The 24516-nt window shown below is 42.1% G+C and overlaps 1 protein-coding gene across 4 annotated transcripts in view; it reads left to right on the top strand.

Annotated features, from left to right (window-relative positions):
- Positions 1-24516, top strand: part of slit1a (slit homolog 1a (Drosophila)) — an 86620-nt gene that overhangs the window by 37663 nt on the left and 24441 nt on the right. For all 4 annotated transcript variants that reach the window (XM_039783213.1, XM_039783211.1, XM_039783210.1 and 1 more), the window contains exons 5-10: positions 11668-11739; positions 12666-12737; positions 13937-14008; positions 14786-14949; positions 19215-19362; positions 23503-23574. In XM_039783213.1, the coding sequence (XP_039639147.1) occupies positions 11668-11739; positions 12666-12737; positions 13937-14008; positions 14786-14949; positions 19215-19362; positions 23503-23574 (600 nt within the window). The remainder of the gene's footprint in view (positions 1-11667; positions 11740-12665; positions 12738-13936; positions 14009-14785; positions 14950-19214; positions 19363-23502; positions 23575-24516) is intronic.

The raw sequence follows: 24516 nt of genomic DNA, 5'->3' as shown, positions 1-24516 counted from the left end.
ATTAGGCGCTGATAGAAAGAGAAAAAGTTGCAGAAAATGAAAGCCCAGGGGCTTTGATTCACTTTTACTGCATTGTTTTTTACTTAAAGTCCCAGTTTACTCAATGAAACTGTAGCTGCTATAGCCCACACAAAAGTCAGCATCAGTACAAAAGGGCATCAAAACAAAAAGTTGCATTCATTAAATAAAATGACCTGAAAGAAAACAGACCACATATGTGGATGTGTACATTATTGCAACCAAAGATTAATCATTGAAAAAGACACATTTATTCTAAGCATACTGATATAATTTAAGATAAACATCAACAAGAAAGACAGCATTAAACATAAAAATAAACCATTTAAAAAAGAAAACAAATGGATTCATTCTATATGTTTTAAAGTTTGTGTGTTGTTGGTCTGTAACCACTGACACCAGAGTGAGTATAGCCGTTTGCCTTCCTGACAGCCTCATTTAATATTCATGAGAAGATTTCCATAGTCTCAGAGACCTTGTAGTTATTTATTCATCGCTTCATGAATGTCTTTACTGACCCCTGACATGTAAACACACCTGTCACAGCCTCACAGGAAGGAAACGTTGCCTCCTCAAACCTGTTCACACATACACACACACACACACACACACACACACACACACACACACACACACACAAAGTCCCTAAATACTCATGAGCACACAGGATAAATAAAAAAATCTAAGGCCAACTCTTTAATTATCATCCAGGTTTTTTTCTATCCACTGTACATGTTCCTAGCTGAAAAAAATGTAGCAATGTTAATTTCCAAACAAAACAAGCAGTTTGAAAATGTCAGCTTAAGCTGTGAAACATGTTAAATAACATGTTTTGTAATCAATTAATCATTCATTGATAATGAAAATAGTTACTGGGGTCCCCAAAGTCACTTAAAAACTGGAAACATGGTAACATTGCTATTGATGATTACAAGGCAATAGTATCAAGGCAAACTTTCCTATCATTCTTCTATATCCCCAAGTAAATGAAAGAATGTGAAAAGTTTCTTCAGGCAGTATAAATAAAGCACAATATAGCCTGATAGTGTATGACATATTCAGACAGTGTTGCGGTAGTGCTGTCAACAGGTCGACACTTGGCTGTGAATCAATTCCTACACCAAAAGAAACCATGGCAAGGCTTCTGTATAGGCTACAGTGACACAGAAGTCTAATTCCACCTTCTGTTTGTCACAAAGTGGTGTGTGCAGCAGCTGCTCTTGTCTCCGGCTAACCAGTACTCACCTATATTGTGCAATTTGTGTAGCACTGAGTGCAGAGATACGGGGACGAGATGCCTGAATTATTGCTGATTACATTGCTATCTTGCTGCATTAAGATAACATGTGTGTGTGTGTGGGAGCGAAAGCACTATATGTATGTGCGAGCATGCCTCGGAGGGTGTGTTTGTGTGCATGTGAGTGTGTCCTGTTAAAGATAAGGTGATACATGCCCGGGATGAATTGTTGTCTTGACGTCAGCCACAATGCACCTGCCTCATACATCATGGTAAGCAGGGTAACCGAGGGAAGGGCCTGCAGCCTTTATTTCTCCATCACTTCACCTCTCTCTTCTGTGCTGTGGGACAACTAAATATCCCACTCAGTGCAATGTGACCTTATTTTACCCACAGCAAAATGATGCATATACTGTATGTACTCTGTACTGTCTATTCATGTCAATGCACATCCAGAAAATGTAAAAGGAAAACTACAGAGAAACTGGTTAAAAGTTTAGAGAAGTAATTGTATATCCAACTTTAACAAGATGAGTTAAAGGGAAATCAGACATGTTTTCCTTCCAATGAGTTCCCTGTATTTAGAGTAGATGTCCTTGACTGTGTATTTCTAGGCAGGTACCTTTGGGCTGTTTTTGCGTTTAGCTTTCAGAGGGATTTGGACAGAGAGTAGGCACGATAGAAAGGTAGCTACTCTGCTCACCTTCCCTCTGGCTTCCCTCTCCTCTCCACTGATACTTTCCATGTGTGACAGCGACTGTAAAAGCTTGAAGTAATGACCCGGAGGTTTCACTCTAGATTACAGTGAGTCTAGAGAATATAAGAGGCCGTGTACGAGTTCCTCAGAGAGAGGAAGGCAGAGGAAATAAGAGGATGATCGATGCAGGGGTGCATTTTGGTCAGCAGTCATCAAATCTCCCTATGTTTCATGTTTTTTTGTTTTTTTACTCTCTTTTTCCCTCTGTTTCTCATTGCAACTCTGCACCTCTACGAACTGCATGGACTCAATTAAGTGTCTTGAAGTGTGTTCAGTTTACATGTTGATTGAAATAGCTCCTGACTATGTGTGTCTTTGTGACAGTCCTGTGATCTGGTATCAGCCGCCTGTGGTTAGGTGTGGTGGATCTGTCATCCTAGCGGCTCAATAACACTGACCTCAGACCAGCTCTTCCAGGAAAAGCTGCCATCCGATCTTCAGGATCAGTTTTCCACTTTCTAGGTAGCCAGCCGTTCACAAAGAGGCATCTTTAACTACTTTAGTAAGACCACACAGTGTGCATGTGTGTGCTAGAGTTTGAGCAGCCACACATATTGGCTTTGTTGTCTTTCTAAATGGCTGTCTCCTTCCTTTTTACTCCTGTCCCAACTCAGTGTAAAACATCAGTCCAATCCAGCAAAATGATTTCCAGGCTATTCTCAGAGATGGAGATCATTATTTCTGGCTTGCTGTGTGCCTGCTGGCTAATGTAGGGATAGGTAATGGCAGTGATAATGGACCTGTTGAGAGGTATGTTTGCCCTCACCCTCCCTCTTTTCATCTCTGTTCTTCTCACACTTTTATTCTATTGTCCAGCAGGTAGACAGCATGATGGATGGACGGGGTTTGGCTGTGTCCCTGTGCAAATCGGCGCTATGGTACACCCCGCCGTCAGTTGATGAAGCGCCTGTAAGCGTTTGTCATGATCGATGCCACTCAGCCCTACTCCATCACTCAGCTTGACTGCCAGTGAAAGGCTTGGACACACTCAGAAACACAAGTAGACATAATGGTAGGGGGAAATTAGGGTGAATCGAGAGCTGGGAGAAAGGATAGATTTTCTCCATATTTTTTCGCCATGTTAACTCTTTCATTTGCTTCACGGGTGGCAGCAAAGCAAACAGCCGAAATGCTTGCGCTCATATGGGATTTTTAAGCCTACAAACACAGATAGACATCATGAATCACTTACAGTGAAAGAAGAGATGTGGGCAACAGTTAAACTAGCTATGTCTTGATTCTCTCTGTGTGTGTGTGTGTGTGTGTGCGTGCGTGCGTGCGTGTGTGTGTGTGTGTGTGTGTGTGTGTCAGCCCTCATGTGGGCTTGATAAGTTCCACTGACATTGTGTTTTCTCTTGGTGGTCGTTGAGTGTTCCAGTCTGGGAGCGCTGTGTGTTTCTCATTGGTTGGTGAGCTGTAGATGATTAGAGTGGAGTCCATCCATGAAATCCCCTTTAGGTCCCATAGAAAAGAGACAGCGTGGATATGTCTATAATGTGTGTGTGTGTGTGTGTGTGTGTGTGTGTGTGTGTGTGTGTGTGTGTGTGTGTGTGTGTGTGTGTGTGTGTGTGTGTGTGTGTGTGTGTGTGTTTGTATGAGAGCGAGAGAAAAGGAAGAGAGGCAGAGGGTGTTATGCTAGCTGTATTTTTCAACATCAGAATAAATCACAAACCCTCTCCATATGCGTCCACACGGCCTCCTTTTTCCTCTTTCAGCACATATAGAAGTGTAAAACATTAGAGGGTTAAATATATAAATGAGGGCTCTGCTGTGACAGTCCGTGTGGCCCGTTGGAAATGAGATAATGCTGCTCTCTGACTTATTTCCTGAAGTACATATGAATAAATAAAGAAAGCGACACAGCAGAGGAAAGAGAGACTATATTTGAGTGACATGCAGCTACTCATTCATTTTCCCTGGCTGTTTATACTAGTTTTTGTGCACTTGTGTTGACATTAGCTTTCAAAAGAAAAAAACATCTACAGAGAAGAAGATGCTATTGAATTATGCTGCATTTGGTATTAGTGCAGTGTTTGTTTTTCATTAGGATTCTTTGTAGAGCCTATATTTAGGCCTAGAAGGGATACAGAGAGACATTCTCTCTTTGGTGTTTGTGTAAGAGTATTCCTAAAGCAGCCTGTTTATTCCTCCCTTTATAAAAGCAGCAGTTTCTCCTTCCCCGCTTATCAAGTCCTCCTCCCACTGTGCTCTATCCAGCTCTCATCTCTGCCACAAAGGGACTAGAGAAACACCTTACACACTCTGCATGTCCTATATCTGTGCCTCTGTGCATGATAATTTGTGTGAACATGAATGAAGGATTTTATTTTTAAGACTGTATTTTGACCTTTGGATGATAACGGTAATCATGATGATGATGATGATAGTGGTGGTGATGGTGTCTGGCTCCCTTGTCCAGATTGCTGCATGGAGGTACAAATCATTCAGGGTAGAAAGGAGAGAGAGAAAGTGAAGGAAGACACAGCTAGGAGTCATGTTTATCATTTATTTGAGCGAGAAAGAAAAGCATAATGTGAAGGTGTGGAGAGAGAAGGATGAGAAGGGGCATGAGGGTGAGAAGGAAGGCGCAGATACTCTTGACCGCACATAGAAACACTCAGTCACTCTCTCCGGGCCACACACACACACACACACACACATACATGCCTGTGTTTTGGCAAGCACCCAAAGGCCCTGCAGCCTCAATCCATACTCCTTCTCACCTCATTCTCTTTATGTTATCCCCCACTCTTAACACCTTCCCTCTTTTTTCATCTGCCTGACACTGCGAGTTCCTTGTCTTCTACTGTTCTCTGAACCTCGACCAAAGATAGGTCTACACATAAATGCAGCCTGTTAACATAGCTAGTTTTTTTTTCCCTTTCGAGTGGGCCTTTATGACTCAAGACCTTTTTAAAGCTCAGACATGGCCTTAATCAAGGAATAACATCTAGGTTCTGACTCCTTTTTTCTGCCATGCTTTCTTATGGGTTGTTGCAGCCTCCCCTCGATTGGCTGCATCAGCTGTACCTCCTCCAGTGACAGGGCTAATGGCTCCATTTCTACTCTAGGTCCGATCATTAACTAACCACTTCCTTACCTGCTCCTACCTACTGGTATCACATCACTGAGCAGTCTTGAGTTTAGATTATAGTCAAGCCAAGTGTCTTTTAGTCAAGTCACATGTGTTAAAAGGTAACTCCAGTTTTTTTAATGACATGACATTTGAACATTTTGCTTTCAAATGTTGGTTAAAACAATGTTTGTTTGTTTTTTTTACGTAGATGAGGCCTAATTTCGTCTAATTAATTAAATATTCAAGGTTCATGAGTATGCAAAGCCTGCCTGTTGCTGTCTTCTTTATTTATTTATTTTATTGTTCTGGGATTTTATAAAGCCAAAGTCTTAAGTCAAATCAAGTCTTTTGAGAGTCCCAGTCAAAACCTATAAACTTGTTCATTTCAAGTCTGACTCGACTCCAAGTCTCAAGTCTAAACTGTTCAGTGTTTTCTCTTTCCTTAGCACATTTTAATTTCAGGAGCACTGCTGCTTACTGTACCATAAAAGAGTACTAATATGAGCCATTGCTCTGACACAGATTAAGACAAAATGTGGATGTGGACAGACACAAACAATTTGTGCATGTTTGGTTTGTTTATTTGAATGTATTGCTCCTTATGCTCCATCTGTTGATATATTTCCAGGTTCAGCCACTTCATTCTGAAAGCCCAATGTTTATGTGTGTGGTTGTTTATGTGTGTGTCTACTTGTGGGTTTAACTGTGCAGGGAGGAAGAAAGTAGTTAGCAGTTAGTGGCAGCACACTGCCATTCTTTTAACAGCCCTCACACACCTCATTAACTCTCTTAATGAGTAAGTAATCAGACACGTTCCCCTTCTGTCTTTCTGTCTTTTTCTCCGTCTTTTAATGGAAGAATGAAATTAAGAGCATTTGGCAGGAATAAACATTTTCTTATCATGCAATCGAGTCAAGGAATCAAGAAAACAAACACTGTTTTAAATACACACACTAAAATAAATGCACTTAACGCTGGTACATATACAAGCACCATACAGGCGCCTCTTTTCAGGATCAGCAGTTATTTATCAGTATGAAATCAAATCAGGCACACATGGAGCTGAGATCAAGCCTTTTTCACTGGATATGATTCTACTCTTTCAAGACATTGATAAAATGTTTTCTTAGCTTGACTGTATAATGATCTCTAAATGTGTAAACGTACAATATAATCAGAGATGGACTGAAGAGACAGAGGAATGAAATAGGGGTGAGAAGCTGTGAAAGCAGTAACAGTACAACTTGGACTACTGAGGATAAAGTGTAATTTACATGTTGAGAGATTTCTATCCAGCACTTTGAGGTAATTATCTTTGCTTTTGAAATGCAAAAACGCTATAAAATCATTCAAAAAATCATCCAAAATCATCTCTCAAAATTATCTCTCTTAAGTATTCTACATTCACCAGCAGTTGTATGCTATATCCTGCAGAAATACCATTATTTTGAAAATACTGTTTTCCCACTTCATGCAGTTTACATTTTTGAATTAACATTTATTCACTTTACTCACATGAGTATTTTGAAGAACAAATCTGCCTTAGTTTAGCTAGAGAGAGGAAAAAGTTGACTAATACCAGAGTTAGTTTACCAGAAAAGTGCAAAGAAAGACAAAGAGAAGGAGAAAGAAAGTGGTAACAGAGAACGCTAAGTGTGAAGGGGGTCCATGAAGGAGAGACTTTCACATAAATCCTTAAATGGTATTTCCCCTCAGAGAAACCTCTAAAACCAAGATGTCAGAACTTCAGAACATCCCGTCTAATTTATGATCCACTGTGTCAACCACTGTTGTCAACTAACTATGGAGGCAGAGGTTATGAAATCTTTAGGACAAGAAAGAGGCAATTGTTAGTGTTCGCATGTAGGCATGTGTGCGCCTGTGTCCATAATCGTGTTTTCATGTATTCATTAGAAGTTGTATATTACTTATCCACAGAGTACCAAACTGTGGAGCCTGAAGCCCTGAGGGTTTTAACCAGAAAAAGCTGTCTGCTCTAAAGGTGGCTGAGCCATTGCAGCATTCCTAGAAACTCCTTTTGCTGTCAGAAATAAAAGATTAAATAATTAAAAGTGTCATTATCATAGGCGTCTAAAAAACATCTCTTTACGCTGCTTTTTTGATTGGTGGGATTAACATCTCATCGTTTGGGCAGCCACAGTAGGTATTTGTGTCATTCAGAAGAGAGTTGTGTACAGTATTAGTGCAGTGTAGCCTACTGAGATAGAGATCAGAGGTTAATGATGTGAATCAGACAGGAAACAGACATTACCTTCAACATGCGGCTAATCTCCAGACCAGGCGCCTTGAGCTATGTCTGATAACATTGCTAATTATCCCAGATATAGACTGCAGGGCTTCTTGTAAATAGGCATATCAGTAGCTGAGTTTATTGTCAGAGCACTTTACACCAACTAAACGATACCATTGTTTGTACAAGTGAAACCTTAAAAATCCTGACCGCAGCGTTTTAGGGGGCTGTAGTTCACACAGCAAGTACACACCTGAAAACATGTGTGTTACCTCATCATTAGGGCTACAATGGGAATGAACTGTGAGCAACGTCACCTAAAGAGAGCCAGGCTACATTTATGAACTAACTGCCCGCTTCGAGGTATGTAGTGCATTAAGGTAAATCTATACCAGGTCTAAGCAATTTGAACACTGACTTTGCCACACTCTCGCTTACTCAGGCATTGGTTCACACACCTGTAATGAAAAAGGACTGGTGGGCATGCTGTGTGCAGGAAATAAGGAAACAAAAAAGTTGCAGGTCTGACATTATTACAGCACTCTGTGATATGCCTGGGGGCCTGGACTGGGGCTGGAGGCTGCAGCCATGCCTTGGGATAGTCTTCATAGCATTGTAATGAGTAAATGGAAAGAGTCTGAGCAGTGGAGAGTGTGGCATGGCTCTGAAGGTTTTCATGAATCCCTTTACCCTTAACAGAGCTGTGCAAGTGGAGTGGTTAGGACCTGTGCCCCTGCTTCTGATACTTCACTGTGTCTGCTCTCTGCTCCTGCAGTACTTCACAATCTGATGACCCTGAGGTTAGTTAAGCCTGAAGCAACATTCAACTCACATTTTAGAAAGTGTGTGTTGGCCTGACAATGATTTAATGGAGAAACAGAAGACAATAAGTAAGTAAAGTGTTATTTCTCAATGCCAGTTTGGTTGTTGACTATGTTTGGGCTGCTTCTCAAGTGATGCACTCTGGTGGTATTTGCTGAAGGGCTGTAACATTAGATTTACTGGCATGACTTAGTGATGGAGACCATGGTGGCCAATATCCCTCTTTGCGGTGACTGTTCTCACATAATCGTGTCTGTTTTGAAGGGTTCAGTGCTTCCCTGGAAATCTGCTTCCAAACTAATCAGAAATGTAAAATATCTCAGAGCCAACGCAGTCGGGGCTGAGCTTAGAAAATACCAGTGAGGGGCAACCACAGACTATGTAAAATACAGCATGGTCTCCCACAGAAATGTCCTGTTTGCCGTTTTAAGAATGTGTAAATGCAGAAATGTAGCGTTGCTAAATTTAATATTGCTCTGGCTCCCGTAGGAGTTGAATGCGTCGATAAATCCTTATAGGACACAGAAGACTACAGACTCCAAACCATGACCACTGTGATTATTCTGTTATATGTGACAGAGGAGAGAAAGAAGCAGGCAGAGGGAGAAAGGCAATATAAGTAAATGAGAGAAAAGCAGACTTTCTGGCACGATAGATCGCATCATTTAGGGTTGTCATGGGGCTTTTTTTGGGCACACATTGTCCCAGAACAGACCTACAGTTAGAAAGCGACCTCCCACGACCTCAGCATCTAATCCAATCAAACAGCACCATAAGTGGGAGCATATAGATCACTCCAGCCAATCGTGTTATAGCGTGCTAATTGGATTATGGGGATTTTAGTGTGCGGATTCCACCCGAAGCTTTCATTTTTACTACTTACACACATGGCATTGTATTCATATTGTCAGAGCCTTCCTGCCTCGTCTTGCTTTCCAGCTTCTCATGTCTGTTGCCATCTCTCTGTCTTTCGTCCTCTCCTTGCACTAGCCTCTGGCACTCCAACAATGCTGTCCCATCACAGCAATCTGTGATCATTTCTTATTGTAACCCGGGAGCGAACACACACATTCAGACACACACAGAAAACACATACCGCGCTCTTCTCATATGTCCAGGGGGAGAAGTCATTAACAGTGTGTCTGCAGTAGGGCACTACGACATCGCCGTGTGTTTGTTGCAGGAAGGTGAGAGAATTAATTAGCCATCAGATAGAGTGCAGGGCCAGGTAGACCAAAAGCATTCCTCTCGCAATGAGCCGCCTTGATAAGAGGCACCAATATAGCCCGGGTGCCAGACTGACTCAGCTTTCAACTCTGCACTTAGGCTGTTTTGCCAAGAGAACAACAAAGGAGCTGGAGGGAACACAACTGTTCTGGCTCCCATGCTTGCTACTTAGGAGACATGAAGGTGGTTTGATGTTTGGGACATGATTCTGCAATATATGGCAGACTGACAGAATAGATAGATTATTGTTGTGTAATTGCCTAAATTGCCTGCTAACTGTGTTACCTGAATATCTATGTGAAAGCAGATGCCTAGCAGATCTGCAGAGGAAATAAAACTCCATAAAACCACAGATGATAAAATTAGATGGAATATTTATGTTCTCTTTGAACACAAGCCAGCTACGACGTGTGTTTTTCATTTGCACATCTGTATATGCACGTCGCATTTTTTTGTAAGTTGAGAATAATAGCCGGATAAAGCTGTTGTCTGTACTGTTGAAATGTGATGCAGTAAAGATAATTAGACAGCTTCTTTGTTAGTTTATCCAAGGTATAAAGGTGATCATTTTATGGCCATTCCCATGTAGTGTCATGTCATGATAAATACACAGCCATTTCCTAATGGAGTGAAACTGTAAAGATGGGGCAAGACCCAACAAGTCACAATCAGCTGCAAACATACAGCTTGATCTTTATAGGACTTTTACTGTGCGCATGCATTCACATCCATAAGAAATATTGAACTATGCATGTTCATGCGAAATGCCTAATTTTATTTTGGTAAAAGTTCAACAGTTGCCTTGGATTTCATATATTAAAACAACAAAAAATCAAACACACAAATTCCATTCATTTATTTGGCCTGCAGAGCGCTGTTTTAATTTCTGCTGCACCATAAAGGCACAACCAGCCATTCATTAGATAGATTGCACAACACAACCACTGTGGTGTGTTTTGCTCCGCTCTTTTGTATCCCGTTTAAACAGTGTATGTGTAATATTCATTCCGTGGAAAATTCTGGAAAGGATGACCCAACGGGGACATTAGACGATGTGTTGCGGGAGTCTTGGCCACTCATTTAAGTTGTTTTATATTGTGATATGTTATAATGTTTGGATTGTGTGTGTGCGCTGTATACAAAACAAAAGAGTAGAAGTCATCAGTCTCATGCAGAACAGTTGTGCTGTGTAGTTTTATAGATTGTGGTGTTGTGCTTGAGTCTCTCTATGAGCAACCATAAGTACTCTGTTTACGTCTGTCAGAGCTATGGGAGCCCTCTGTGTGTGTGTGTGTGTGTGTGTGTGTGTGTGTGTGTGTGTGTGTGTGTGTGTGTGTGTGTGTGTGTGTGTGTGTGTGTGTGTGTGTGTGTGTGTGTGTGTGTGTGTGTGTGTGTGTGTGTGTGTGTGTTTGTTTCAAGACAGGCCTCTCTGGCAGGGCCCTACAGTTTCCCTGTGTAGTGTGTGTAAAAGAGGGGCAGAGCCTTTCTGAATGAGGTTAGCTCACCATTTAAACGACAGACAAAAGACTGCTAATTAAAACTATGGCTACTTGTGTTTCACTCACTCTCCTACCCTTCTTTCCTCTTTGACCCTCCCCTCTCTTACTTTCCACACACATGCAATTTTCAAATGCCTAATTTGTACCCACCGTTAGGAGCTGGACACACACACACACACACACACACACACACACACACACACACACATAGTCTCTACTCACAATAGTAAAAGGTAATGCTCTTTGTGCCACATCGTCCTAATGAATCCACCCCACAGGATCAGCGAGGACCCCTCATTGGTCGCTGCCCTGCTGCCTGTTTGTTCGGTCTGTGTGCCGGCAGTGAGTTGGGCACCTCACACCAGAGCGCGGTCAAGGCACAGAGAACAAATTATAGCATGAATGAACACTGAATAATACAGCCATTATAAAATAATCACTCCATTGTGAGTAGAGCTCTCCATGCAGTACCACACCTCAGGGTTTTGGCACTCATTGGATAGAAAAAAGAAATTGCCTTTAGCTTTCTGTTCTGCACCGATGAGTATGGTAAAAGAGGGAGTGACACTGAATAGAGTGTGAATTCTGCTGGTTGAAAAGCATGCTTTAAACACTGGAAGTCAAACATTTACAGAGGAAATTGTGTTAATATTGTTTCCCAAAAAAGTTGTATTGCACTTTTTTTTAAAGAGCACACACCCTGTTCAACCAAACCAACCAAACCAATTCATATTCAAGGGAAAGTTATGTGTAACTTATGCCGACTTATTGTCTCCACAGAGATCTGAGTGAGAACTTCATCCAGTCCATCCCCAGAAAAGCATTTAGAGGAGCTACAGACATCAAAAACCTGTGAGTACCTCACCCCTTCCAGCATGGATGGATGTACTTAGCGCTGCAACTAACGATTATTTTCATTATTTATTGATTGGTCTGTAGAATAAAAAAAAAAGCCCATCATAAGTTCCCAGAGCCCATGATGTCTTAAAATGTATTGTTTTGACTGACAGTCCAAAAGACAGTTTATAGAAGTCTAAGACAATCTGAAAATATTCACATTGGAAAAGCTAGAATAAGTGATTTTTAACTTAATTGATTAATTGGCTTTTAGCTTGTGATGTTCTGCTAGTTGAAATCAGCTATACTAAGTCAGTAAAGAGTGAATCAGGATTGTCCCGAGCGGAAAAAATCACACTAAAAGCTACTGTAAGTGAACAGCAGATGAGTGTGCTCCATTCAGTATAATTCCATCATGTTAACATATTTTTTTTCTTTATGTGGCTCAGTTAATGGCCCTCGCTAAGAGTAAAACATTATGTGCAAATTGGTGTGTGTGTGTGTGTGTGTGTGTGTGTGTGTGTGTGTGTGTGTGTGTGTGTGTGTGTGTGTGTGTGTGTGTGTGTGTGTGTGTGTGTGTGTGCATGTTCAGTGGATTGACTCTGATTGAGTAGACTAACTACCTCACACACACAAGCACCTCCCCAAAGATGGCTTGTAGCAACTGTGATTTACACCGTCACCAGATGACATGCACATCCACACATGGACACATAGATTTATGAGGCGTATCGACACAGATAAACAATCAGTGAAGTCCTCCTTTGCTTCACTTCTTGGGGGTTACATGAGCTGCGATGACTAAAGCATGTATTGATTTACCATAGTCCATCAGTGTACTACTTACTGTATCAATGATTACAACTACTCTACAGGGAGACAGACAGATTGTGTATGTGTCTTGTGTAACAAAGCTTCTCTTTCTCCCATGTGCTCTGCAGCCAGCTAGATAAAAACCACATCAGCTGCATTGAGGATGGAGCCTTCAGAGCTCTCAGAGGCTTGGAAGTGCTGTAAGTATTTCAAGTGATGCTGTTCATCCAGTCCCATATTGTATCATTCCAATAAAGCACTTAGTTAAATGAAGACATTATTTTGCCCTGCTGATAATCATAACCAATATATACACATTGCAGACTTTTAATTAGTCCGGCCTAGGTATGCCAAAATACCCCCAGTGGGCCTAATGAGGGGGCCTGCATCAAGCTCCATTAACTCATTGTTCCACACAGTTAACAGCAGCGTTCCCCTCCATCACATTAACACCACCCCCAACCCTGCCCCCGCCCCCTCCACCCCCACTCCCACCTACTCCTCCACCTCCATCCTCCACCCTACCCAGCCCTGGGCAGGCCATCTGACAAGGGAGTTCCAACCATCTTGATCAAAAATCCCATTCATGTGAGCATTCCACTCTGGGCGCAGTGGTGACCATGTTATGCAGTTTTTAAACATTCAATTAATCATCCCTTGTCAAAAATCATAATCACAGGCCTCTGTTAGAGCTCTCCACCTGAAACAATGTAGACTTAGAAGTGCAGGCCAGGGGACAAAGGCACATTGACAGCCTTTTTATTTTTATGGTGATAGACTGTGTTGTGCATGTGTGTTTGTGGGTTTTTTAGGGGGTGGGGAGACAAAAAAACAAACATTAAAGGCTGCTTTCATGGCGTGGATGGATTGCTGTAATGATAGGTTTGTCATAATGGTGTAAGACGGGTTGGGGGGGATTGTTTTGGTGGGGTCTGTATCTATAGGTTTTATGGGGGAGGAGGACAGGTTGTGTTAAAAGGGGGAGCAGCTTGAAATATGGTCGAGGGTTATTAGGCTGATTGAAATGACCTGATTCTCTCGCTGCAGCTGATGCCTTCACCGATGGTTCAGTGGTGTGTGCATGTGTGTGTATTGTATATTTCTCAAACTACAAGTTGGGGCGCTTGTGATCTTGCTTGTATGTGCATGCATGTGTGTATATTTGCATGCACGACTGTATGTGTGCGTGGGAGGCGTGAGGGCTTCCCATCTGCGTGGAATGAGGTGTTATATTCCCAGTGGGATGCGACAAAGAGAGACAGAGAAAAGAGACAGAGAGAGGGGTGGATTTAAAATGATGGAACGGAAGAGGACGGCCGCAACAAAACTGTTTTTGAAGTATAGATGTAAAAATTCCTCCTCTGTGCTGACGATGCGACTTTGTTCACTCTTTTCACAGAACGCTGAACAACAACAACATCAGCAGCATCCCCGTCTCCAGCTTCAACCACATGCCCAAGCTACGAACCTTGTAAGTCACACCTGTCCCACCACAATGCTCTCTACCTCCCTGGAGGTCAAATAAAACTATATTCCACATGCATGCAGTCACAGAGAAAGTGCTGAAGTCCCATATAATCTTTATGGGAGTAGATGCGTTCTGTCATTCCAGGGAGTGTTGGGGAGCAGCCATAACCACAGAGCACCACAGAAGGGTGTGTAGCAGTGCCAGGGGCCATTATCCCCTCTATCTAAACACACACAACAACTGGCCCAGATAAATGAATATAGCCCCAGAAGCCTATTGTGCATTGTATGTGATTACTAAATCTGAAATTATGTACAAATTAAAACAATTATGCCTGCTAAAACTCTCAGAGCCGTGACTCCACTGCTCTTGTGGTGGCTTTTTGGGCTTCCTCACTCCTGGTGGGGTTATATTAAATGGCTTTTCTGTTTATGTGTGCACTATGTGTCTGTGCACACGGGTTTGCAAGTTAGCATACATGCTCCACCGCACCACAGAACAGAGTTATTCTGGACAGGCACAGCATTCCAAGGAATGCCGTGTTTGGAGTATTGGGTTTAGAAAAATCCTCTTTAGTGTTCTTCCTTTTTTCGAATGTGCCATTTACAATCATCCACGTAGCGTATCATTTAGTGTGTTTTGCCACAGGGATTGGATGTGATGAGTTCTCGAAAAAAGAATACACTTTTAATGCTATTTGTGTCCTCAGCTGGTGGTATTTTAGATAGCAAATAATGTATACATATTGTAATGCATCCAATTGTTTCTCTCTTTTAACAGCCGTCTCCACTCCAACAATCTGAACTGTGACTGTCACCTGGCATGGTTGGCCCAGTGGCTCAGACAAAGGCCTACAATTGGTCTATTCACCCAGTGCACTGCCCCTTCTGAGCTCAGAGGACTAAATGTGGCAGAGGTACAGAAACACGAATTCAGCTGCTCAGGTAAGACTTGTGGAGTTACTTACACTAAACTTTAGACAAGAGATACCACAAGAACATTGCATTTTATATTGTGTATAGGGAAAGGGCGAAGCGTTTTACAGCATCTCAAAAAAAGGGAGGAAAGGGCATCTTTTTGTGGGTACTTTGATCAAATCATTTATGCCCAAAACTCCCTGTTCTACCTCCCTCCACTCACTTACTGTATTTTTGTGTCAGTTTATTCACCTGGCAGCCACCTGACAGCTCCTCTGCCCCCAGGCAACCTCACGGCTCTCCTTTGGCCCTTTCATGTGTCTCCAGCTTTCAGGAGCTGGGAGGAAAATGCCATGACATATATAAAACACACAGCTGGAGCAAAAGCTGCCCCACTGACAGTAGTATCCCTTTCCTCAGTCGTCATTATTCATGGCCTCTCACCTCCTCACACAAGGATTATTTGGCTTTTAACTTGCTTTTTCTCCCTTGCTGTGTGTGTGTGGGGGTGAGAGAGAGAGAGAGAGAGAGAGAGAGAGAGAGAGAGAGAGAGAGAGAGAGAGAGAGAGAGAGAGAGAGCAAGCATGTGCAATGTGTGATGGGGTTATCATATCAGGACAATGGAAAAACAGTATGAGAACCTCCACTCCCCACAAGGCCATCTCACTTTCAACACCAGCTGCGAGGGGTGTTCGTGTATGTTTGTGTGTGTTTGTGGGTTTGTCCCCCTCTCTTTCTCTCTCTCTTTCTCTCCATGGGATGTGATTTTTATGCAGCCATACGGCGTGACAGCACAGATCATTAACTATTCATTGCCCAGGGAAAGAGACTCAAAGCGTGGGAGTGTAACGATTCCAGATAGGTAAGGGGAGCCATGGGTGTCAGGGAAACTTTGGGGTCTGGTAGGACACAGATACAGAAAGTTGAGGTTGACCTGATATTAGCTTCCTTAACATGTAAGAGTTTGTAAAGAAAACTGAAGTAGATTGATTGGTTCGCTGTGACTCTCAATAGTGAATGGTCATTCTCTTTAGGCAAGACAAACAATAAGATGAAACAAAATCTATTGATGTGTATTTCTGCCTTTCTGTGCATAAATACACGTTCATGCATTTACACACACAAAAACATACTCCCAGTTTCTTTCGTAGAGTGGAAGAGTGACCAGAAGTTGAACTCCCAGTGAAGGACTCATTAGGGACTGGCTTGCTGGCACACACATACACACACATATACTTGTGTACGTAGTCTGTGCTGTGACCAGGCCAGGCCACCTGCCGGGGATTTGGGGCGGGGTGGCGCTCAGTTGGAAGAGAGGAAGAGGGAAAAAGAGAGGCATGTTGTTGTTGTGAGAGGCAGGAGAAGGAAAATGGGGTACAGTGCGTAGTTGTTGCAAATTATGATGATATTCTGCAGCGCTCTCAGTATTTTGACTCAACGACTATCACTCCCAGTATTTGGCAGGGACACCTCACAATATTGTAAATTTTAGAAATGAGCAGAGTAACATAGTTACTGCTTCACTTTGAGGAATAATGTATTTTTCCAGGCAGTCTTTTCTCATTGATCTAAAAAATCCAATTAAAGTTTAAGAATCCAACACCTAATCCAATCTATGGCTCATTATTTTTTTATTTTTTTTCCCATATATTTTATTAGATACAGCATTCAAACAGTACAACATAGTAAAACATAAGTCTCCATTTTGTGTTTTCAGAATGAGCAGTTCTTCAAAACAAACGTCCTTTCGTTGTTTCAGTTCATTATTTTTAAAGCAATCTTTACTTAATGATTAAAAAATAGCCAAACATATATTAATATATTACAAATATGAATCTGTGTAAAAATTGGATTTTCAAAATAACATCTGCAGAGCAAACACTTTTAATTTTTAATTTAATTTTTTATTACTTAGAGGTTTCTATAACCAGAGGCGGTTTCTGAGCTTTTCTCACAACATAATGATCCTGTTTAGTTTAAACAGGTGAACAGCAGGAAACAAACAATATTACTGCAAGAAGACTTTAAATCTGGGTGAAGATCTGTATCTCGTTGAAATAATAAGTGAAAATGATGGGCCAAAGCTTTTTTTATTCTAATTACTCATAATCCTCTGACTCTTTTTTAGATTAGAGAAACTTTAGTTTTTGTCTCAATTGCCTCCACTGTTATTTTATTGAGCAAAACATTTATACCTAAACCCTCTTTATAATTTACAGGCGAAGTAACTAAAAGTTAGAAGCAGCTTTGAGGGTTATATGACATAAAATTAATGACTATTGCTCTGAATTACTGCTTCCAGGGAATAATAAATGAAGTAAAAATATTGTGTTTGAAATGAGCAGTGAGTAATGAATTGCTTCAAGGTGTGGAATAAAATACAACTCCTCTAGTGGGAAACAGGGAAGAAATGAGTGTATAAAGAGGGACAAAAGTGAGAGAGCTGGTGAACCCAACTGTTGTGCGGCAGGGGATTTGAGGAAAGAGACAAATGGGGAGAAGCCAGTGATAACATTTTGAAATGATGAGAGAAATGAGGTGGAGTGAGGTAAAATATAAAGACTTGCGAGCAAATGGACAGGAGGTAATGGTTTGCGGTGACAGTCATTGGCAGAGGTACGGGAGTGGAGAGGCTGAAAATGAGGATGCTAAGAGGAGTGAGAGAGAGCCAAAAGAGCAGCTGGAGGAGGGGAGAGTGATAGAAAGGTGGAAGCAAATAAAACAAGGGAAATGGGATGGGAATAGAGTGGTAGAGATGGTGGATGGGAAAGAGATAATGGGGAAAACAGCAGCAGGAGGAACAGGGGACGAGCGTACATCAAACAGCTTCACCTCAAGTATACCTGTCAGAGAGCTGTCATTGTTAAGGCCGCTCCAGCTGTGCTCTGCACTCTCCCTGATCCCAGGCCTGTCAAATATGCCATGTTAGATCAGAAGGGAGTTCTTCTCTGCCCTATACCTGATCCCAGATCTGTCAAAGCTTTGCCATTCCAGATCACAGGGCCTCAGATCACGTAGGTTGAGCGACTGTGCGAGTGTTGATTCATGTTCTTGATGCTATTTGTTGTGTTTACCTGATCTGTCAAGGCATCTCGTCCCTTCAGGTAATTGATTTTGATTGGCCGGATACATGAAGTCTGACCTTAAACATTACTTATTGGTTTATGGTCCAAGAGCTAGAGCCAGTAATTTCATGGTAAAGCATAATGTTTGGCAGCGATCTTTCTTTCTGTTTTAGGGAGTGCAGTTTTGATCACTGTGCTTTCTCTTTCACTGACTTCCATCATCACTCACTCTGTCTTCCTCTCCCTGAATCTCTATCTCCACTTCACTCTCTCTCTCTCGCCAACATTTTCCACACAAGCTGAGTGATAGATAGGAAGGTAATCAAATATTCATGGTTTGAAACTCGGATTAGTAATGCTGTGTAAATGAGGCCATTTAAAAGTCTGTTTTATTCATTTTATCTGGGTTAGGCTCACACATCCACACACACACACACACACACACACACACACATACCAAACATTTCATACTGGCAGTGCAAGCGCCCGATCTTCACCATATCGTTGCGGTGCTGCAGTTATTTGAACAGGTATCTAGAGACAGCGTGATGGGTTGTGTGCTCTGTATGTAAATTTAAAAGTTGAAGTGTTTTAGAACAAATGGAAGTGAAGAGGAGGGGGGTTGTATAGCTGAATGTGCAGAATGGCATCAATTCCACCCAGAGATTGCAGACACGGGAGGAAAATTTGCAGAGAGATCAATGGTTGTTATTGGGAGGCCTTCAATCACCGCTCCAACTCTATTATTTATGTCTTTATTCTCCTCTCAATATACTGTGGCACTCCTTTGATAGATAACCTAGTTTCTCAAGGATGTACAGCTTTACAATAAAGTCAAGAGTAGGATGTTTTATTTCTTTTTCTCAATGTCACAACATCCCTGGGAATGTGTGTTCATTTGCAATTCACTTTATAAAGCACAAAGGGTTGATGACATGAACAGCTGCGGAAGAGTTTGAGCTCCACATGAGTGCAGGAGCTGCTCCATGTCAGCGCACAAATCTTCCGGCTAACAATCTCACCCTGTAATCCTGCTGAGAGTCGTGTTGCTCTCATTGAAACCAACCATATCCACATATGCTCACACCTGTATGAGCTGCATATTCCTCTTTTCTCAATCACATTTTCCTCCTGTATGAGCTGCATATTCCTCTTTTCTCAATCACATTTTCCTCCTGTTTCACTACTTATGTAGTTTTTTTTCTTCTTCTCTCTGTTTCGCTTCAGGTCACCAGGACTCTTCCAGCCCTCAGCCGTGCAGCATCGGCGGAGGCTCTTGCCCCGCCATGTGTACCTGCAGTAACAACATCGTGGATTGTAGAGGGAAAGGTCTCACCGCCATCCCAGCCAACCTGCCTGACACCATGGCTGAGATGTAAGCACAATACATGTTAACTGCAATAAGTAGTGTCACCACAGGTTAAAATATATATATATATATATATATATATATATATATATATATATATATATATATATATATATATATATAAATATAATATATATTAAAATATGTTTTTAAGGGCAATTTATTTATTTTTTTAAATGATAGATTTGCAGATAAGTTTAGATGCAAAAGTTATGCATTTTTTTCACAAATCAACATTTGCTATCAATCATGTACAGCTCAGTGTCGATCTGATACAGCAGATGACCATGAGAACTACTTGGATCTGTCAATTTGAGACAGTTTCAATGTTTCAGCACAGTCAGTGCAATCTGAGCAGCAGACCTACAGCTGCATTGTTCTTTGTAGCATGGCACTGAAGGGCATTTGTTTGTGTGTGCGCATTAAAGATGTGTATGTGTTTCCATTTGTATCTGTCTGTGTGTGCTCATGCTGGGTTCTAACAGGGCTGAGAGGATTTAAACATGCATGTTTTATGTACATATGCTGTTCTAGCTTGCTTTTCTCACCATGCATCATCTGACAGGGAGACATCCATCCATTTATGTACACTGATACACATGCAGACTTAGTGCAGACTTAAAACTGAGGCTGCATGCTCTTATCGGCTCAGATGGCTGTGAACCGCATGCGAGCGTTTTGCTATCATCCTTCCCTTAGTTTATCAGTCCTCCAACATCTGTCTGGGAATTAACTGTTTACAGCCCACATGCTATCAGTCTACCGTAATTCCCAGGAATGCACAGCTAGACTTTTCAAGGTAGTGCTTTTACTCTCTTTATCAGGGGTTTAATGCCTCCGGCAGAAGTCGGCATGAAATGGTACAGCCACACCGTGATTTATGCGCAGTGAGAAAAAGGGAGGATGAAGAGAGAAAGCCAGCGTTCGCATTGCATGTTCTTCCAAGGAGCATGTGTGTAGTTAGGAGGACACAGCAAGTTTCTAGGTCTCCTCCTCCCAATGGGGTCTGTTTATAAATACCCAGTTATATGGAAGTCACAGATCCCATGTTCCCCAACAACCCTGACCCATTTTTAGTGCAGTGGTGTGCTCAATTTCCTAATTTGGACATGAACTTCTGTGTGTTCTTATCTAATTGAATGACCACCCAAGAAATATTGAGGCATTTTAAATCATTTAAAAGTTTTCACACATGCTGCATATTGACGTTGCAGATGTAAATAATTCAGCCTCACCCTTGCCTCTCAGTTTTTGCCGTGTGGGTTAGACCTCTTCGCCATGCCCTCCAGTTGTAATGTTCCACAAGTGGAGTATCTTGTAGAGACTGATTTGATCTATGAGCCCAATAACCAGCAAGCAGCACTAATGGTAGAACAGGGACATGGCTGAAAGATAGCTCTACCATGCACAGGTTTTATAGACAGTAGATTCTCTCTGCAGAGCAGATGAGTAAAGACATTTTAAAAGTCTCCCTGCCCTTCACAACTAATTGGTGTTTAACGGCATCCTGCTAATAAACTCTACTACAGTATGTTCTGATTCATCGTTTACAAGACCAGAGTGAAACACTGCTTTACATCATGGGCATTCCTCTTGTCCTGCCCATCAGAGCCTTACCTTACAGGTTTTATTCCCACAACACTCATTCCTTTACTCTTTCTCCTTCTTTCTTAATTTTTTTCTCCACATCTCCGTCTTTCCTGGCTTACCAAAGCACCACAGACAGGCTTTAGGAGAGATCAGCGGTGTAGGAATAAAAAGGGATTGGGGGCTCCACTCAGTAATTTGGTGCAGCAGGTTTGATCTGTGCTTGAAGTTCATTATAAAACCAGTTTCAGTTACAGCAAGGCGGGCTGCTGGGTATCAAGGCCAGCCTAATGCCTTGTTAATGAGGCACTCGGAAACTCACATACACACACAAACACACACATGCTGCTCTCATTATGTTCAAATCGGAGAACTGCAACCTCCCTGCCCTGCTCTCCCCTAATGAATGCCAGTGTTGTGTTTACAGCTTTTGGGATGTGAGCTGGTTTCTGTACTCCTCTCTTGTGAGACCAGGCCCAGTTAGCCTAAACACTACCACAACAGATTATTATGCACCATGGTCTCTGTCTGCAATGACTGAACTCTGCCATAAAAATCCCCCCCGCCTTTTATCCGCTGCTGCGGTCCTGCCATCCATTTCTGAATCACGCACGCACTGGGTGAATACCCAAAGGCCTAATGTGTTTCCCCTTAATGAAAACCATGCTCAGACCCTAATGAAAAGGATGAGGACCATTGATTGGGCTGACACAAACACCACCTCACAGACACAAATGTTGTGCCTGACAAATTGGATTGGAACCATTGATTGTCCGTCCGAAGGCGACTCTGAGAGATTGTTTCTTTTTTCTCTTCTGATTGGACGAAGGAGCTCCTTTGTTGATTGGAGGGATTAAGTTGCTTGCACATATCGATCTGTGAGGAGCCACAAACGAGAGTGCTAAAAAGTTGTCAGACAGCATTGTGTGCCCTTGTCTGGCTCAGAAGGTTTTGTCATATGCTGACACACACCGGAGTACCACAGCATGTAGATGCTGAAACACATGCAAACAGCATGTAGAGTGCCAGACTGGTTTGGACCAGTCAGACAGACTGGTTGATGAGAGAAGGCGCTAAAGCCACTTGGCCCAGCACTCAGCCGCATGGTGAGGGCAAAGGAACCACAGCGCTGTCACTCTGCTGTAAATCCACGGACACATTGGGACAGGCAGACAAAAACAGACATAAAGAGCATGGACACCGCAGGAATCTGTGGTCTGGAATCACTGCTATCCTAAGAATGTCAATTACGCTCCTATATCGCTCCTACCCACTTCTTTAAAGGGAAAAGATTCCTGATTGAAAAATCTGGAAACTCAACTACTGTTAGGTGGCTGTGGCGAATGTCTAACAAAACATTTACCCCCCCATGAATAGACATAAACATAGCAGAAGGCCTAAGAGGCATGTAATAAATCTGACATGTCTCTAATAGAATAATTAAATCATGTGGAAATGGCCCTGAGTCAAGAAGTCACATACTTAAGATAGTGATGGTTAAATATATCAACAATGTTCTGTTTGCCAAGGAGTTTTGCAGATCTTTAAATATTTCTCATTTTCCTGTGGTGACAAATAGCATTTTAATGATCTTTAGATTCCGTCACAGCCACTGGACTACCACACCTTGCACAGGCCCATGCCTCCTCTTATACAGCCAGTTCCTCTGCTGGGAGGCAGTATGGTAGGACAATCAGACAGGCCCACAGCTGGCTCCCTCCGGGCCCGGCTAAGCCCTGTTAAGGACAGTTTTAAAAGCTGTGAAGTGACCTGCAGATAAACAGCCCTCTGCCAGATACACCAGGGAATTGGTCTGGGACTGAGCTGGGTCCTAAGTAGCAGTCGGCCTGAAACACACAGGCATGCATGCCCACACTAATGGGCTTTAGTGATGTCTGGTTCCCCAAGACCATCTGAGACTCATTAGAGTTTGTGACTGCTCTGTTCTAAATAACCAATTGTATGTTTGTCTGTGTGTTCACTTCATTCTTTAGTTTTAGTTATATATTTTTATAATGAGACATTTTTCTTGTCAACGTTTTTGCTTCAGCAGCTCTTAGGCTCACTGGAAAAAGTAAACTAAAAGAAGTCATATTTCACCGCACTGCAAAGGTTTCAGTGGACACTTTGCAGACGCCCAGAGGATAAAGACACATTTTACAAGAACAAGTGAGATCATTATTGATTTCAGGATCTCATATGAGAACATAAGTGCTGGAAATTGTAAATGTTATACCAAGAAGAAATATTACTTTTGGTTGAAGGCCTTAACACCCTCACACAAACCCAAAACGGAACCTTTTCCCCTCCAGTCCTTTTTCACAGCACTTTAGTATTCAGACTGTTTATTGGTTCTGAGGATGTTATGACTCCAACATGCCTGGACCTATTACAGCTGGGGTATAGATCTCCGCTAATATAATCAGGCCAATCACCATAGGTCAGAGGTAATGGGAGGATTACTCAAATATGTTGCCACGGAGAAGTCTATTGTTTAGTTAACTGATGGTATCTCCATCTCCTCTTCTCTTTTCTCCTCTGTTCTCCTCTTTTCTCCAGACGTCTGGAGCAGAATGGGATTAAGTCTGTTCCTCCTGGAGCCTTCTCTCCCTACAAGAAACTGCGTAGGATGTAAGTACAGCAGTACACTCACCTCAGGGCTAAATAATACAGATGAGAACAAGGAGTTGAGGGCTGGAAAAAGAAGCGACATTTGGCAGTCTTCTCATTCCACTCCTAAAGAGCATGAAGTATTTATTTTGTCTGTGCCTAAAGAACATATTCTTGTTCTCAGACTTGGGGTGGCATGGAAAGCAAGCACTCAGATGCTACATGAGCATAATAACAGTTCTCATCTTTCATTGCTGCACACTGGTATTCCCCTGGCTAGTGTTGTGTCCAGTCTGTGTGTGTGTGTGTGTGTGTGTGTGTGTGTGTGTGTGTGTGTGTGTGTGTGTGTGTGTGTGTGTGTGTGTGTGTGTGTGTGTGTGTGTGTGTGTGTGTGTGTGTGTGTGTGTGTGTGTTGTGCCTGCGTGGGCAAACTGTAAACTGCGGCTGGGATGAGGGCTGAGGCTTCACTCTCTCAGGGAGTGAACAGTGACTGGATGGTAGCTGAGACTGTGTGGTTTTGCTGTCCGGTCACCCAACCAGTACACACCAGTCAGCCAAACCCATAACTCCAACACCACCAGGCCTGACCGACGTAGCAGCAGAAACGAAGGAAACGGAAGGGCAGGGAGTTTCTCTGCTCTTCTTAAAGGATTCCTCACTGTTTTATCATCGAAACAGTTTAAAGTTCAAATGAGGTGAATACAGAGCAGCTGACAGACTGGAGCAACTGCTGTCTAATTGTAGCTCCAAATCTCAAGCGAAATTAATATTTATTTATACAACAATTGTGTGGATCAACTCGGTCAGGTTTCTGATCGAGTAAAGAAAACCTTTAAACTGAATGTGTTACAGTAAGTTTGAAACATTACAGAAAAAGGCTTATTTCTTTTTAATAAATATGATATACACTTCTGTTTTTATAGATTATATAGAAACCAAAAGGAAATAGATGTTTTCATATGT

The sequence above is a fragment of the Perca fluviatilis genome, chromosome 19 (assembly GCF_010015445.1).
Source record: "Perca fluviatilis chromosome 19, GENO_Pfluv_1.0, whole genome shotgun sequence".
Lineage (NCBI taxonomy): Eukaryota > Metazoa > Chordata > Actinopteri > Perciformes > Percidae > Perca > Perca fluviatilis.
This window is presented reverse-complemented; position numbering and strand designations above follow the sequence as displayed.